The sequence below is a fragment of the Dreissena polymorpha genome, chromosome 12 (assembly GCF_020536995.1).
Source record: "Dreissena polymorpha isolate Duluth1 chromosome 12, UMN_Dpol_1.0, whole genome shotgun sequence".
NCBI lineage: Eukaryota > Metazoa > Mollusca > Bivalvia > Myida > Dreissenidae > Dreissena > Dreissena polymorpha.
The window spans coordinates 4,118,297-4,136,380 of record NC_068366.1 but is presented as its reverse complement, the minus strand read 5'-3'; the positions used below and the strand labels follow the sequence as shown (position 1 = coordinate 4,136,380).

At 38.6% G+C, this 18,084-nt stretch overlaps 1 protein-coding gene across 3 annotated transcripts in view; it reads left to right on the top strand.

Moving 5' to 3' along the window:
- LOC127853841 (tRNA wybutosine-synthesizing protein 5-like) overlaps positions 1-18,084 on the top strand; it is a 74,722-nt gene that overhangs the window by 40,761 nt on the left and 15,877 nt on the right. For all 3 annotated transcript variants that reach the window (XM_052388636.1, XM_052388635.1, XM_052388637.1), the window contains exons 6-7: positions 5,262-5,354; positions 13,079-13,255. In XM_052388636.1, the coding sequence (XP_052244596.1) occupies positions 5,262-5,354; positions 13,079-13,255 (270 nt within the window). The remainder of the gene's footprint in view (positions 1-5,261; positions 5,355-13,078; positions 13,256-18,084) is intronic.

The following is an 18,084-nucleotide window of genomic DNA, read 5'->3' as shown; positions in this document are numbered from 1 at the left end:
TAGTGGAGTTTGCAGGTTGAAAAAGGAAGTAATAAGACCTATGTGGAGAAATTAATAACGTTGAATGTAGTATCGGAATTTTATCATGCAAGGTTATGGAACTGCAGGCTAAGCAAGTTTTGTACTGTGCATGTTGAGCACTCAATGCTCATTAATGGTGTTAATGTTTATTATTATCCCCCACCATAGGCGGAGGGATATTGTTTTGGCTTTGTCTGTCCGTCCTTCCATCCTTCCGTCTGTCCGTCTTTCCATCCGTCCGTCTTTCCATCCGTCCGTAGCCATATCTTGGAAGTGCTTTGGCAGATTTCACTGAAACTTGGCATGAGTATGTATATGGATAAGAGGATGATGCATGCCAAATGGCATTGTACACCATTAGTAAATAACAGAGTTATGGCCCTTTGTATCTTGAAAAAATGCTTTTTTGTGTGTCCAAGGCCATATCCTGGAAGTGCTTTGGCGGATTTCATTGAAACGTGGTTCGAGTATAGATATTAGGGATGGCAACGAATACCGATATCGGTATTCAAATATTCGGTCACCCTTCCGAACGAATATTCGGATATTCGGTCAACATCTGTTGGAAAAAAGTCAACTTTGTTAACCGTACCATTACTCCATGAATTCTACTTTCGTTTTTACCGGAAGTTTACCGGAAGTGACTAAATATTGACACAGCGTTGCCGTCGCTAATTCGAAGCTGATTACTTTTTATTGTTAAAATTGAATGACAAAAACTGTTTTTTAAACTATTAATATCGTACATCAACAATAGAACGAGAGCAATAATATTTCATGACTACAAAATAATTACATGACAAAACAGTTAGATCTAAATATAATTAACGCTGAACTTAAACGAATTATGTTCATAGCCACAACACACTTTGAACCTGTTTAACAGACTAAACAGTCAGTCTTTTAAAGTTGCCACGTTTAAAAGTCACTTGGATTGGCGACTTCTTATCGGATGATGTCGTGAAATACTTCCAAGCAGCGGAAGGCGTAGGTGGCATTTTGCTTGGACAGAGATTTACTTTATGCGTGTAGCAATTATAATATTTTCAATTAAATGAGGGCGAAATACTAAAAACATTTCTTTAAGTATAATACTTGATTGAATATTGAGTAATTAATTAAAGTTTGGACCATACGATATGCAAATACTCATTAGAGGTTGAGTAAATTATTTTCTAAAAGCTTTTTGATTGGACAACGTGATTATAACCATACGATCTTTTTTGTTTTTCACAACAATTCAGCTATTTCTTTACTCATTTAATCTTTGATCATTTTAAATGTAATTCGAGTTATTAGATCAAGACGGGTCGGTGTTTTAATTTCCATACGGTCTTATTTGTTTTTTACACCAAGTTGGCTTTTCCTTTACTCATTTAATCTTTGATAATTTTAAATGTAATTCGAGTAATTGGATCAAGTGCAGGTCGGTGTTTTGATTGCCGACGCGATTTGCACCTATCATAATTTTGACACAAAGTATCTGTCTTTGTTGGGCAATTAACGGGATTTATGACCGGTATACTGTCATCACCTAGCGACGCATTATCGCGCCTACCGGAATAAACATTATGACACTAGACAACTTTTTTTACAATGTTTGAAGCAAATTTCACGAAAACAAAGTCTTTGAAATTACTCGATTTTTTTATTTTTTCTTCCGAATATTCGATTCGGAAAACAGTATCCGAATATTCGGTCCGGGACCGAATATTCGGATATTCGGATATTCGTTGACATCCCTAATAGATATGGATAAGAGGATGATGCACGCCAAATGGAATTGTACACCATCTGTTAAAAACGGGGTTATGGCCCTTTGTATCTTTAAAAAATGCTTGTTTGAGTGTCAAATATAATACTTATGTGTCCAGAAGCATGTTAGCGGGGGATATCAATTCAACGTATTTGCTTGTAAATAAAAAATTAAACCAATGGAATTGGTTTTTAGGTATCTGAGTGTGCATTTTCATACCAATAGAATAACACATCATTCTAATTATAGCAATAATAAATTTGTACTAATCATACCAACAAATTAAGTTATGCTTAGTGCTTTGCGATGTATTCACTTCGTTTTTAGTTCTCTTTCTAAAGACCATTTAACAACTTAATATTTAAAACAATTCTTGAATTACGTTCCCTATACATTTTTATTATGTGCTTTAATTACCATTGACCAGTTGATGGAAGATACTGCAGAGTTTGGCAGGGAAATAATCCAACAGCAAAGCGGCTCTTTAAGCGCATTTACCTAGAGGACTTACAGGGCCACAAATTCATGGTAAATATTGTCATGCCCTGGGCTAGATAAGTTATTTAATGTTAACCACCTGAAAGTATTTTGTCTTTTTGGAATTCAATATATTGGTCTAAGTCAGTTACACTTTTCTGGATCCTGGGATAACTTTAAAAGTTCTAAGTATTTTTTCATGAAACTTGAAACATGAACAGATGACAATAAGGACATCTTGCACGTCATTTCATGTTGTTTATAATGCAAGAATTCTGGTTGCTATGGAAACAAATATATTTAACAAACTTAAAATAGTGAAGTTTAACAGGTAGGGGACCATATTGCTTTGCAATCTCTTGTTATACATGTAGCTTGAATGTAAATAACTCTTTGCTTTAGACATTTTTATGATTTTTTATTCTGTAGAGCACATGTGAGCAGTATACAATGTACCTCATACCAAAAAGGACCCGGAGGCAGTGACTGGTGTTCAATATTCTCAGAAGAAAAGGAAAATGGCAGTGGAAGACTTGGACAAGCATTTTTAAAACCTAGCCTCTGTGTTAAGCCTGGCAGTCTGTGGCTGGTGACATGTTTTATTTTGGTTACTTCTTGTATAAAAAAGACCAGTTATTTATTTTGTGAATTGTATTTTGTGTTGGTTTTTTGTCTTAATTTATTTGTTTGTTTTTTTAATTTAGGAATTTGAAACTTGGATAATTGAATTAAGTCCGTGTTCAACAGTACTGAGCATAGTATAATAAATAACAAATTTACAACAGTTGTTAATTTGTTATGTATTATTATTAACTATGCTCAGTACTTGAATACTGGCTGTCTGCATGGGAATTTGTTTTCTAGAAAGTTGGTTTCAGACTTAAATATTTGAAGTTAACCTTCGGAACTTTTCTAGAATTGTACTGGAACACATCAACTAGAACTGAACTTCTGTTATCATACTGAAAGTGTTCTAGAATTAATAAGGAACAGTTGTTGAACGTTAAAATTTATGAGAAAAAACTCTAGAACAATTGTGCGTGATGTGTGTGTGCATGTAATTGTGTGTGTTTATGAACATATCTGAAAAAGGAAGTATACTTGTCATAAGAGAAATGTAAAATTCTACTTCTATGTTTTATATTGTGCCTTTTATAAGTTTTTCTTTTCTCACCTGTATATGCGTGCATGTTTATGGATGTGTTTTTGAATGTGTGCATGCATGCCTGTGGTTAAGAGAGTTGGTACTTTATGAAAATGTAAAACCACTCATTTTTGATATGTACTGTGACTGGCATGTGTGTGGTTAATGATTGATGCCAGATCTTGTTCTTGTTTAACTTCTATGATGAAACCTTTAGTTACATTCACATTTGTTTTTCAAAATCAATAAAATGCCTTTGATCTATAATCTGTTTTTTTTTCTATTTTATTCCGGCTTTTTATTAAATTCCATAGCTTTTCACGGAATTCCACGGCATTCTATGAAATTCCACGACATTCTATGGAATTCCACGGCAATCTATGGAATTTCACGGCGTTCTATGGAATTCCACTTCATTCTATGGAATTCCACGGCATTCTATGGAATTCCACGGCATTCTATGGAATTCCACGGCATTATATGGAATGCCACGGAATTCTATGGAATTCCACGGCATTTTATGGAATTCCATCCCATATCAAGTCCCCCTTCTGTTTTTTTTTCACTCTTCCATTGATTGCATGGAATCGGATGGAAAGTTAGTGCCAATACTCCAAGGAATTCCATTTAACGATTTCCATAGAATTCCATATGATTCCACGGCAGATCTACAGACGGGGCCCTTTGGGAAAATCGCGCTTAATGCATTTGCGTAAAGTGTCATCCAAAATTAGCCTGTGCAATAATCACAGGTTAATCAGGGTAGACATTTTCTGCCTAGACCGGATTTTCATTTAGAGAGATTTCCTCCAAATGAAACAATCCACAAAAGCGGAAGGTGACATCCCTGATTAGTCCATGTGGACTGCACAGGCTAATTTGAGAATACAACACTACGCAAATGCATTCACCCACATGTTCTGCTAACAAGACTCAAATTATTGTTTCAAATTGCAAACATACATCCATTTTACAAACTATGAAAGTCCCTTGGACATCACTTATCAGCATGTTCTCTGTTATTTGATACAAAGGATCATACTTTCCCAAAATTTAGTTCACTTCGCCCACGAGCTACTGTCTCTAGTGCAACGACTCGGATTTGCCATTATTGATTTTGCTTACTCCGCCTATAATCCATGTATCACCGTGTGGCTATCCAATTAGTTATTAATGTTGGCTGTTTGTGAAACTTATTTACTAGCATCCTTAAAAGCATTATCCTTTTGGTGTTATTGATAACATGTTAAGTATGTTTGCTTCTAAATTGTACAAGGTAAAAATTATGTATTAATGGTATTGTACATGTAGTGTATAAGAAACTATGGAAACAATAAGATGTTATTGTACATGTAGTGTATAAGAAACTATGGAAACAATAAGATGTTATTGTACATGTAGTGAATAAGAAACTATGGAAACAATAAGATGTTATTGTACATGTAGTGAATAAGAAACTATGGAAACAATAAGATGTTATTGTACATGTAGTGTATAAGAAACTATGGAAACAATAAGATGTTATTGTACATGTAGTGTATAAGAAACTATGGAAACAATAAGATGTTATTGTACATGTAGTGAATAAGAAACTATGGAAACAATAAGATGTTATTGTACATGTAGTGAATAAGAAACTATGGAAACAATAAGATGTTATTGTACATGTAGTGTATAAGAGAACTTTGGGAACAATAAGATGTTATTGTAAATGTAGTGGATAACAAAACTATGGAAAGAAAATTAATGTTGTCATAAATATGTTTACTTTTGTGCACAAAGGTTAGGGTCCAGTGAGTGTAAGTTAGCAATGTTAACTAAAATTTATAAATTTTCTCATTTTTTTTCCCTTTATAACTGCAGAGTGGATTACACCAAGTACCCGGGCATGGCCAAGGTGGAGTTCTACCATGTGAATGTCAGTGCAGGGGACTGCCTTTATATACCTTATCTGTGGTAGGTCACACCATATTTCTTTAAAGTAACACTCAATACATTCAAAAGTTCAAGAAATTTAATCTTGATACATTTTATATTAAGACAATGATATATGGCATAATATATGACAGAGCTGGGACAGAGATCTATAATCCACCATTATCCATACAAATTCATTGTGTGCAGATAGATGTACCTCCAATGTTTGTTTTTATGTTTGCTTGGATTTTTTTCCTTTTTAACAATAGTTCAACCATATATGTTCAGTCCACACAGGCTAATTAGTGACGCACTTTCACCTTTTTGGGGATTTTTAGCTCCACTGGCCAGAGGCCAGCAGGGCTTATGTCATGGTCCTGTGTCCGTCTTGCGTGCGTCCGTGCGTTAACTTTTTCTTTAAACATCTTCTTCTCCTAAAGAATTGGTCCAATTCTGATGACATTTCACAGGAATGTTCCTTGGGTGAACCTCTTTCAAATTTGTTCAAACTATGCCCCTGGGGTCAAAGATGACCCCGCCCCAGGGGTCACAAAATTGAAAATTTGCTGATATAAGGCCTATATTGTGAAAACTTTCAAAATCTTCTTGTCCATAACCATTGGGCCTAGGGTTATCAAATTGGGTATGTAGAGACATCTAATAGTCCTCTACCAAATTTCTTCAAATTATTCCCTTGGGATCAAATTTGACCCTGCCCCGGGGGTCACAAAATTGAACAAATGCTTATATAAAGCCTATTTTGTGCAAACTTTAAAAATCTTCTTGTCCATAACCGTAGGGCCTAGTACTACCAAATTCGGTATGTAGTGACATCGATTAGTTCTCTACTTAGTTTGTTCAAATTATGCCCCTGGGGTCAAATTTGACCCTGCCCCGTGGGTCACAAAAATGAACATATGCTTAATATATCCTCAGCCCGCGAAATCTCTCCGCATTTTACACTGGTAGATTCTGCCTAAGCATTTTTAAAACTAGCGATATAATTGGCTGTCGTTTTCCAATCTTCCAATTGAAATCGGTTTCATAAAATGTGTTTGGTGTTTCGTATGCAATTGGCGCCGTTGTGAAGCGAAATTTTAGATTATTGAAACGACAAATATCAATAGAACTAACGACTGACATCATATAGTTTAATAGGAATAATGAAATGTGTTAGTCAACGAAAAAGACTACATTTTAGATACAAGAAACACATATTTAGAAATGTGCACAGTGAATTTGTGTCACGGAAACCAGTGTCTCTGTTTGCAAATTGGGAGTTCAGTCTACTCGCGAAGTAAAACAATTTAGAAGAGGATCTTTCGAACATGGAAATAGACAAACATGATTTGATTTATATGATAGTGGATCTGTGTATAATCAGATTCATATGCATATTTTGCTTTATCATGTTTGTCACGCTGTTCAGTTAATTGAAATAGCATTGTACTAAAGATGTGAAATGCAAGATATTGAAAGGTAAACAAAATATGTATATTAATTAAACTCAGTGTAATACATCATTAACACAAGAAGAGCACTCAAGTGTGTTTGTTTATATTTAGTCCATTAACCTTGTTTGTATATAACATAAAAAAAATGTATTGTTTTGTTTGTTTTCACCAAATGGTTAGTATTATTCTTTTATGTTAATATTCTCAACATTCTTGTTTTATTATTGGCCCTATTTATCAATAAAAGAAATTTCTATGACATCATTTTATGATTTATAAACAGATTGCAAAAAATATTTGTTCAAGATAAACTTAACAACAAATTGTTATATTGAAAAAAAGTGATTTTAATATTCAGTAGCAAAAAAGTAAGGAGAATCCAACTTAAAAAACATGTATCTATTAAAAGTATATTCTACCAATGCTGTGAACAATCCCCTTGTTTATAACATCACTGCCGCTAAGTCTATTACTAGCAACCTATCAAAGAATAGGTCAGATACCTTATTTCAATATATGGCAATCCTAGTATTTTTCAAAAACAAACATGACAGGTAACCAATGTAAGATGGAAAAAGTTAAGGAAAGTTAGGTCAAGCTAATTGTTTGTCATGATATCTCTTTAAACCTCACGCCATATGCAAGTAGTGTTGCCATGATCGCAACATCTTGATGAATTATAATTCAATTTTTTGTCTCATAAACATTTACTTTGTTTAACAAACAACCTCTTCAAAGTTATCATTCCTACTGCCTTTCGGCACCTCATGAACCTGAAAAACTCGTAACTTTATGTTTCCTCAGGCAAATATCTTCTTTTTACAATAAACAATTTCTTCACTGCGTTAACAATCCTGCTACACTCACTAATGCTTCAAGAATGAAGTAAAGTTCAGGTGATCTATGTCATTAGGTATTTTCATCTGTCATGAACTATATAAGTAACAGAAACTTTGAAACCTACAAACACTTTTTGGAATTTTGGAAAAAGATTCATGATTGAATGAAGGAACTTTCATTAATCTTGTAGAACATGCGTAGATTTGATCTTCAGCATCTAAAAATATGTGAAATAGAAAGAACAACAATATCTTGTGGAGAGATAAATGTACCTACGTTATAAGCAAAGGACCTGTGTGACAATTCCCGGACTTTTTAGTCTGTTTAGTTAACACCGTAGTAACGTTTTCCATATATAAAAAATGGTCACCCTTCCAACTTTAAGCGCCCAGTGGGACGAGGGAAAGAAATAGAAAGTCACATGCTTAAGTACATTTCAACCCATGCGCATTGGACGCTTTTTTCGCATAAAAAAACCAGTGGAGCAATACAGGGCCACCATGGCCCTCTTGTTTTTGTATAAAGAAAATCTATTCTTAACAAAACTCAAGTTTGGACAGAAAGTAGTGTTCCTGATGAGCCAGTGCAGTCTGTACATTCTAATCTGGGATGGCACTTGAAGCACATGCCAGTGCAGTCTGTACATTCTAATCTGGGATGGCACTTGAAGCACATGCCAGTGCAGTCTGTACATTCTAATCTGGGATGGCACTTGAAGCACATGCCAGTGCAGTCTGTACATTCTAATCTGGGATGGCACTTGAAGCACATGCCAGTGCAGTCTGTACATTCTAATCTGGGATGGCACTTGAAGCACATGCCAGTGCAGTCTGTACATTCTAATCTGGGACGGCACTTGAAGCACATGCCAGTGCAGTCTGTACATTCTAATCTGGGACGGCACTTGAAGCACATGCCAGTGCAGTCTGTACATTCTAATCTGGGATGGCACTTGAAGCACATGCCAGTGCAGTCTGTACATTCTTATCTGGGATGGCACTTGAAGCACATGCCAGTGCAGTCTGTACATTCTAATCTGGGATGGCACTTGAAGCACATGCCAGTGCAGTCTGTACATTCTAATCTGGGACGGCACTTGAAGCACATGCCAGTGCAGTCTGTACATTCTAATCTGGGACGGCACTTGAAGCACATGCCAGTGCAGTCTGTACATTCTAATCTGGGATGGCACTTGAAGCACATGCCAGTGCAGTCTGTACATTCTAATCTGGGATGGCACTTGAAGCACATGCCAGTGCAGTCTGTACATTCTAATCTGGGATGGCACTTGAAGCACATGCCAGTGCAGTCTGTACATTCTAATCTGGGATGGCACTTGAAGCACATGCCAGTGCAGTCTGTACATTCTAATCTGGGATGGCACTTGAAGCACATGCCAGTGCAGTCTGTACATTCTTATCTGGGATGGCACTTGAAGCACATGCCAGTGCAGTCTGTACATTCTTATCTGGGATGGCACTTGAAGCACATGCCAGTGCAGTCTGTACATTCTAATCTGGGATGGCACTTGAAGCACATGCCAGTGCAGTCTGTACATTCTAATCTGGGACGGCACTTGAAGCACATGCCAGTGCAGTCTGTACATTCTAATCTGGGATGGCACTTGAAGCACATGCCAGTGCAGTCTGTACATTCTAATCTGGGATGGCACTTGAAGCACATGCCAGTGCAGTCTGTACATTCTAATCTGGGATGGCACTTGAAGCACATGCCAGTGCAGTCTGTACGTTCTTATCTGGTATGGCACTTGAAGCACATGCCAGTGCAGTCTGTACGTTCTTATCTGGGATGGCACTTGAAGCACATGCCAGTGCAGTCTGTACATTCTTATCTGGGATGGCACTTGAAGCACATGCCAGTGCAGTCTGTACATTCTTATCTGGGATGGCACTTGAAGCACATGCCAGTGCAGTCTGTACGTTCTTATCTGGGATGGCACTTGAAGCACATGCCAGTGCAGTCTGTACGTTCTTATCTGGGATGGCACTTGAAGCACATGCCAGTGCAGTCTGTACATTCTCATCTGGGATGGCACTTGAAGCACATGCCAGTGCAGTCTGTACATTCTTATCTGGGATGGCACTTGAAGCACATGCCTAGCCAGTGCAGTCTGTACGTTCTTATCTGGGATGGCACTTGAAGCACATGCCTAGCCAGTGCAGTCTGTACGTTCTTATCTGGGATGGCACTTGAAGCACATGCCTAGCCAGTGCAGTCTGTACGTTCTTATCTGGGATGGCACTTGAAGCACATGCCTAGCCAGTGCAGTCTGTACGTTCTTATCTGGGATGGCACTTGAAGCACATGCCTAGCCAGTGCAGTCTGTACATTCTTATCTGGGATGGCACTTGAAGCACATACCTAGCCAGTGCAGTCTGTACGTTCTTATCTGGGATGGCACTTGAAGCACATGCCTAGCCAGTGCAGTCTGTACGTTCTTATCTGGGATGGCACTTGAAGCACATGCCTAGCCAGTGCAGTCTGTACGTTCTTATCTGGGATGGCACTTGAAGCACATGCCTAGCCAGTGCAGTCTGTACATTCTTATCTGGGATGGCACTTGAAGCACATGCCTAGCCAGTGCAGTCTGTACGTTCTTATCTGGGATGGCACTTGAAGCACATGCCTAGCCAGTGCAGTCTGTACGTTCTTATCTGGGATGGCACTTGAAGCACATGCCTAGCCAGTGCAGTCTGTACGTTCTTATCTGGGATGGCACTTGAAGCACATGCCTTTACAGTGCAGTCTGTACATTCTTATCTGGGATGGCACTTGAAGCACATGCCTTTACAGTGCAGTCTGTACATTCTTATCTGGGATGGCACTTGAAGCACATGCCTAGCCAGTGCAGTCTGTACGTTCTTATCTGGGATGGCACTTGAAGCACATGCCAGTGCAGTCTGTACGTTCTTATCTGGGATGGCACTTGAAGCACATGCCTTTATAGTGCAGTCTGTACATTCCTATCTGGGATGGCACTTGAAGCACATGCCTTTACAGTGCAGTCTGTACATTCTTATCTGGGATGGCACTTGAAGCACATGCCTAGCCAGTGCAGTTTGTACATTCTTATCTGGGATGGCACTTGAAGCACATGCCTAGCCAGTGCAGTCTGTACATTCTTATCTGGGATGGCACTTGAAGCACATGCCTAGCCAGTGCAGTCTGTACGTTCTTATCTGGGATGGCACTTGAAGCACATGCCAGTGCAGTCTGTACGTTCTTATCTGGGATGGCACTTGAAGCACATGCCAGTGCAGTCTGTACATTCTTATCTGGGATGGCACTTGAAGCACATGCCAGTGCAGTCTGTACATCCTAATCTGGGATGGCACTTGAAGCACATGCCAGTGCAGTCTGTACATTCTAATCTGGGATGGCACTTGAAGCACATGCCAGTGCAGTCTGTACATTCTAATCTGGGATGGCACTTGAAGCACATGCCAGTGCAGTCTGTACGTTCTTATCTGGTATGGCACTTGAAGCACATGCCAGTGCAGTCTGTACGTTCTTATCTGGGATGGCACTTGAAGCACATGCCAGTGCAGTCTGTACATTCTTATCTGGGATGGCACTTGAAGCACATGCCAGTGCAGTCTGTACGTTCTTATCTGGGATGGCACTTGAAGCACATGCCAGTGCAGTCTGTACATTCTTATCTGGGATGGCACTTGAAGCACATGCCAGTGCAGTCTGTACATTCTAATCTGGGATGGCACTTGAAGCACATGCCAGTGCAGTCTGTACATTCTAATCTGGGATGGCACTTGAAGCACATGCCAGTGCAGTCTGTACGTTCTTATCTGGGATGGCACTTGAAGCACATGCCAGTGCAGTCTGTACGTTCTTATCTGGGATGGCACTTGAAGCACATGCCAGTGCAGTCTGTACATTCTTATCTGGGATGGCACTTGAAGCACATGCCAGTGCAGTCTGTATGTTCTTATCTGGGATGGCACTTGAAGCACATGCCAGTGCAGTCTGTACGTTCTTATCTGGGATGGCACTTGAAGCACATGCCAGTGCAGTCTGTACATTCTCATCTGGGATGGCACTTGAAGCACATGCAAGTGCAGTCTGTACATTCTTATCTGGGATGGCACTTGAAGCACATGCCTAGCCAGTGCAGTCTGTACGTTCTTATCTGGGATGGCACTTGAAGCACATGCCTAGCCAGTGCAGTCTGTACGTTCTTATCTGGGATGGCACTTGAAGCACATGCCTAGCCAGTGCAGTCTGTACGTTCTTATCTGGGATGGCACTTGAAGCACATGCCTAGCCAGTGCAGTCTGTACGTTCTTATCTGGGATGGCACTTGAAGCACATGCCTAGCCAGTGCAGTCTGTACGTTCTTATCTGGGATGGCACTTGAAGCACATGCCTAGCCAGTGCAGTCTGTACATTCTTATCTGGGATGGCACTTGAAGCACATGCCTAGCCAGTGCAGTCTGTACGTTCTTATCTGGGATGGCACTTGAAGCACATGCCTAGCCAGTGCAGTCTGTACGTTCTTATCTGGGATGGCACTTGAAGCACATGCCTAGCCAGTGCAGTCTGTACGTTCTTATCTGGGATGGCACTTGAAGCACATGCCTAGCCAGTGCAGTCTGTACATTCTTATCTGGGATGGCACTTGAAGCACATGCCTAGCCAGTGCAGTCTGTACGTTCTTATCTGGGATGGCACTTGAAGCACATGCCTAGCCAGTGCAGTCTGTACGTTCTTATCTTGGATGGCACTTGAAGCACATGCCTAGCCAGTGCAGTCTGTACGTTCTTATCTGGGATGGCACTTGAAGCACATGCCTTTACAGTGCAGTCTGTACATTCTTATCTGGGATGGCACTTGAAGCACATGCCTTTACAGTGCAGTCTGTACATTCTTATCTGGGATGGCACTTGAAGCACATGCCTAGCCAGTGCAGTCTGTACGTTCTTATCTGGGATGGCACTTGAAGCACATGCCATTGCAGTCTGTACGTTCTTATCTGGGATGGCACTTGAAGCACATGCCTTTACAGTGCAGTCTGTACATTCTTATCTGGGATGGCACTTGAAGCACATGCCTTTACAGTGCAGTCTGTACATTCTTATCTGGGATGGCTCTTGAAGCACATGCCTAGCCAGTGCAGTCTGTACATTCTTATCTGGGATGGCACTTGAAGCACATGCCTAGCCAGTGCAGTCTGTACATTCTTATCTGGGATGGCACTTGAAGCACATGCCTAGCCAGTGCAGTCTGTACGTTCTTATCTGGGATGGCACTTGAAGCACATGCCTTTACAGTGCAGTCTGTACGTTCTTATCTGGGATGGCACTTAAAGCACATGCCTTTAGCACAGTTCACACAAAACAAGGCTCATTTTATCACCAATGTCCAAACAAATCGGGTGTCCAAGCTGGGATACAAACATGTCAAGAAAGAAATAAAAAAATATGCGTATTGCAGGGTCCATCAGGTACGCTCATATGACAGCAACCTTGCTGTAAACGTCTGGTGGCATAGATACGCGAAGGATGATCTCGACTACAGCGCCTGCAACCGCCAGTGTAACACAGAGTACACCATGGCCCAGGCAAAGTTTATGGGACTAGAAACAATCCAACATGATCCAAATGAAGTCAGGTGACATAAGTTTGTTTATACGTTTACCACTTTGATTTGTATTTTGACGCATTTTTAGTCCCTTAGAAAGTTAAATTTAATCAAAGACCTTTTATACAAGAAACAAGTTTTAATGGCGTCATTTCCACCTCTGAGATACTGATGAGCAGCAAACAGTATACAACTTAAACAGACATCGAGTTACTCACAGGCTGTTCTGGTTTTATGCTGTTTGCACATAGCCATTTTCAGTTTTCCTCTGAGTGGGAAAAGATTATATGCTATGTTATGCAAAAACAGGGTGTAAGGCCAAGTTCTGTCTGCATACACATGTACCTTTTGACTAGCCTGTGTATATGTGTGATCTGGTCAGAAGTTATCAAGTCTCCTATGTGGTTAGGCAAGGTTTGGTGATCCCATTGGTGGCCTCTATGACTCCTGATCAGAACGGTTTGGTGATCCCATTGGTGGCCTCTATGACTCCTGATCAGAACGGTTTGGGGATCTCATTGGTGGCCTCTATGGCTCCTGATCAGAACGGTTTGGTGATCCCATTGGTGGCCTCTATGACTCCTGATCAGAACGCTTTGGTGATCTCATTGGTGGCCTCTATGACTCCTGATCAGAACGGTTTGGTGATCCCATTGGTGGCCTCTATGACTCCTGATCAGAACGGTTGGGTGATCTCATTGGTGGCCTCTATGACTCCTGATCAGAACGGTTGGGTGATCTCATTGGTGGCCTCTATGACTCCTGATCAGAACAGTTTGGTGATCTCATTGGTGGCCTCTATGACTCCTGATCAGAACAGTTTGGTGATCCCATTGGTGGCCTCTATGACTCCTGATCAGAACGGTTTGGTGATCTCATTGGTGGCCTCTATGACTTCTGATCAGAACGGTTTGGTGATCTCATTGGTGGCCTCTGACTCCTGATCAGAACAGTTTGGTGATCCCATTGGTGGCCTCTATGACTCCTGATCAGAACGGTTTGGTGATCTCATTGGTGGCCCCTATGATTCCTGATCAGAAAGGTTTGGTGATCCCATTGGTGGCCTCTATGACTCCTGATCAGAACGGTTTGGTGATCTCATTGGTGGCCTCTATGACTCCTGATCAGAACGGTTTGGTGATCCCATTGGTGGCCTCTATGACTCCTTATCAGAACGGTTTGGTGATCTCATTGGTGGCCCCTATGACTCCTGATCAGAACGGTTTGGTGATCCCATTGGTGGCCTTTATGACTCCTGATCAGAACGGTTTGGTGATCTCATTGGTGGCCTCTATGACTCCTGATCAGAACGGTTTGGTGATCCCATTTATGGCCTTTATGACTCCTGATCAGAACGGTTTGGTGATCCCATTGGTGGCCTTTATGACTCCTGATCAGAACGGTTTGGTGATCCCATTGGGGGCCTCTATGACTCCTGATCAGAGTATATTTATGCAGAGATATATCTGGAGCTACTCTTTTCTGATTATTCTTTAACCCTTTGCACGCTGGGAAATTTGTTGTCTGCTAAAATGTCGTCTGCTGAATTTCTAAAAGAAGCATTTTCTTCGATTTTTTTCAAAGAATATCAGAATAGCAAACAGTTTGGATCTTGATGAGACGCCACGTCCTGTGGCATCTCATCTGGATCCAAGCTGTTTGCAAAGATCTTCAAAATTCGGTTCCAGCACTGAAAGAGTTAAGGTCCATTTTTGCATCACATGGGTCATATACATTGTAGTTTTGGGTGGGAATCTTATGCAGCGTCTTAATGAAGTACTCTGCAAAGACGTTAAGTCAAAAACACATCTAGAGTTTGCTTGTTTTAGACACATTACTGATTAAAGTACTATAGAACACATTGAAATTGATACTTTAATAAGGTTTTGGTAATGTTGTATAACAATGCCTCTGAATGGCAGAAATGCTGCTGCTGATCTGCTGATGTTAAACATTAAATGTGAGCCTTACTCCGGGAAAACAGTGTTTAATGCATATGCAAAATATATCGTCCTATACTAGCCTGTGATGTCTGCACAGGCTAATCAGGGACATTTTTTATATATTTAATGTATAAATGAGGTCTCTTCTAAACAAAAATCCACTCTCAGCAGAAAGTGCAGCAAATGCATCAAATCAAATGTTACCAGAATGAGGCTTAAATCATGGTGCTCGCTGGACAGGAGTAAATAGGAATATTCAGTGTTGCACATTGCATCCAGATTTACATGAAATGGTATGCATTTTTTTAATGTGACGTTGGAAAGTTCATTTGTTTGTTAATGTAAAATAAAGATTAAGCATATAAATATGTCACTTTTTGGTCTATGTTATCGTGAAATCTGAATTTATGCTGTTAGTCGTTCAAACCAGTGGAAATGTTATGTAGGAAAATAGGACATTTATGTACTATGTATCTTCCTTTTGTCCTTCATTTTGCATATTTTTTTGGTGTGAAATAAAGATATCTAAATGAAATTAACATTTTGAGAGATTACATAAATAAGTGTACCTATGAATTGTTTTGATAAATATTATGAATGTTAATCTTTAAAATTAAATCAATGTGAGGTTCATTTCAATTAATGTTTAGTTTGTTTGTTTTAAATATGAACATATTAACATTGATTTGGGATCTTAATTCATGAATATACTAGCACAATTGATACAACTCTGTTGCTAGCCTCAAAACAAATGCTTATTTTTTGGAGAAATAATTCTTTAATGATTGTTCTTGCTTCTTTTGATAGTTGTTTTTTAAATTTAAGTGCAATAATTTGAATAAATATAAGCACATGTAAACATTTGTTTTTATTAATCTCTTAATATTTAATCCAAAACGTAAGATTGAAGTTTGATTTAATATATTATCTACAAATTAGGGTTATTATTTACAACTTTAGTTAAAAATGCACATTTCTCTTGTCCTATGTCAAATTTTTATCTCCTAATAGTTAACCCAAAACATAAAAAACACTGTAGTTTTAGTCCAATATATGATCCAGCAAATTATGCTTATTCCTTACAATTTTAGTTAACAATACATATAGGATCTGGCATGAGTTGTCATATCATACCATATTTTATTAAACGAGTTCAGGATTTTTTTTAGTAAGCGAGCCTACTTACAATTTTCCGGTACGAAATTAATAAAATATGGTATGATATGACGAGTGTCAGATCTTTTTCACCACATGCTTTTAAATGAGCAAATTAAATAAATATTTACGTAAACATAATGATAAATCCCGAATGTTGTTTACATTTCGTGACATCATTTGACGTTGCAAATATCATTTCAGCAAAATAACAAAATGCGATTGGTCAATAACGAAAACAAAGCCAATGAAAACGCTTAAAAAGTATATTACACATGTGTAATAAAAAAAAATATGTAATGGTTACCGGGTATATAACATGGGAAACAGGGTATGGCATGTGATAAAACTTCCTTGACCATATGCAAAATGTTCATCTCTGTTAAAACAGTGCCATCATCATGTTCATCTCTGTTATAACAGTGCCATCAACATGTCCATCTCTGTTAAAACAGTAACATCATCATGTTTACCTCTGTTGTAACAGTGACATCGTCATGTTCATATCTGTTATAACAGTGACATCATGTTCATCTCTGTTGTAACAGTGACGTCGTCATGTTCATATTTGTTATAACAGTGACATCATGTTCATCTCTGTTGTAACAGTGACATCATCATGTTCATCTCTGTTGTAACAGGGACATCATCATGTTCATCTCTGTTTTAATAGTGACATCATCATGTTCATCTCTGTTTAACAGTGCCATCATCATGTTCATCTCTGTTTAAACAGTGACATCATCATGCTCATCTCTGTTGTAACAGTGACATCATCATGTTCATCTCTGGTATTACAGTGGAATCATCATGTTCATCTCTTTTATTACAGTGAAATAATCATGTTCATCTCTGTTATTAGAGTGACATCATCATGTTCATCTGTGTTGTGTTACAGTGACATAATCATGTTCATCTCTGTTATAACATTGTCATCAGCTTGTTCATCTCCGGTATAAAAGTGGCATAGATAGATAGATAGATAGATTTCGGCATAGGAAGCATATACACAGTTCGCAACATAACATAGAATAAAATAATAAGCAATTATTAAAAACTATATCATGTACAATAAACTATGACATGCTCACCAAACCAAGGATAACACAAAAAAGAGCAAGCCCTTATTTCCATTGTGGTCCTTATTATTGGTGGCATGACAAAAAGAGGCAGACCTTAAACATAACTATGTTGACCTTAAACATAACTATGTTCATAGTAAAATAATTATAAATAAAAAATATATATCACCGTTCAAAAGAGATCAAACTATTTATCACAGTAGTGCTCAGAAAATATGACAGGAGCTGGAAACTAAGATCAATTGATAATGTTATCAATTATTGCAACACATAGATATTTTGACAGTTGTAATTTGATGATATGAGGTATCATGAATTATCTAAATTAAATATATTGCTAAAATGTATGTTATGAAGTATGAACTAATAATTATTAAAAATAAAAACCTAAGCTGAAGTTAATATCTGCTTATTAAAAGTGAAAAGATACAAATATATAAAAAATTAAATATTATTCATTAAATGACTTTTAATGGCAACCTTAAAGCCTTCTTACCTGTTGACCTATGTGAGTGACTCAGGTAAAGAGTTCCAGAGTTTAATGCTGTTAAAAGAAAAGGATTTGGAACCATGACATTTGACCTTGGGTAAGCAATACCCACCCTTTTTACTAAGCCTAGTGCTGTAATTATGCATAGAATCTTGGGAAACAAAGTGTTCACTCAAGTATCATCATGTT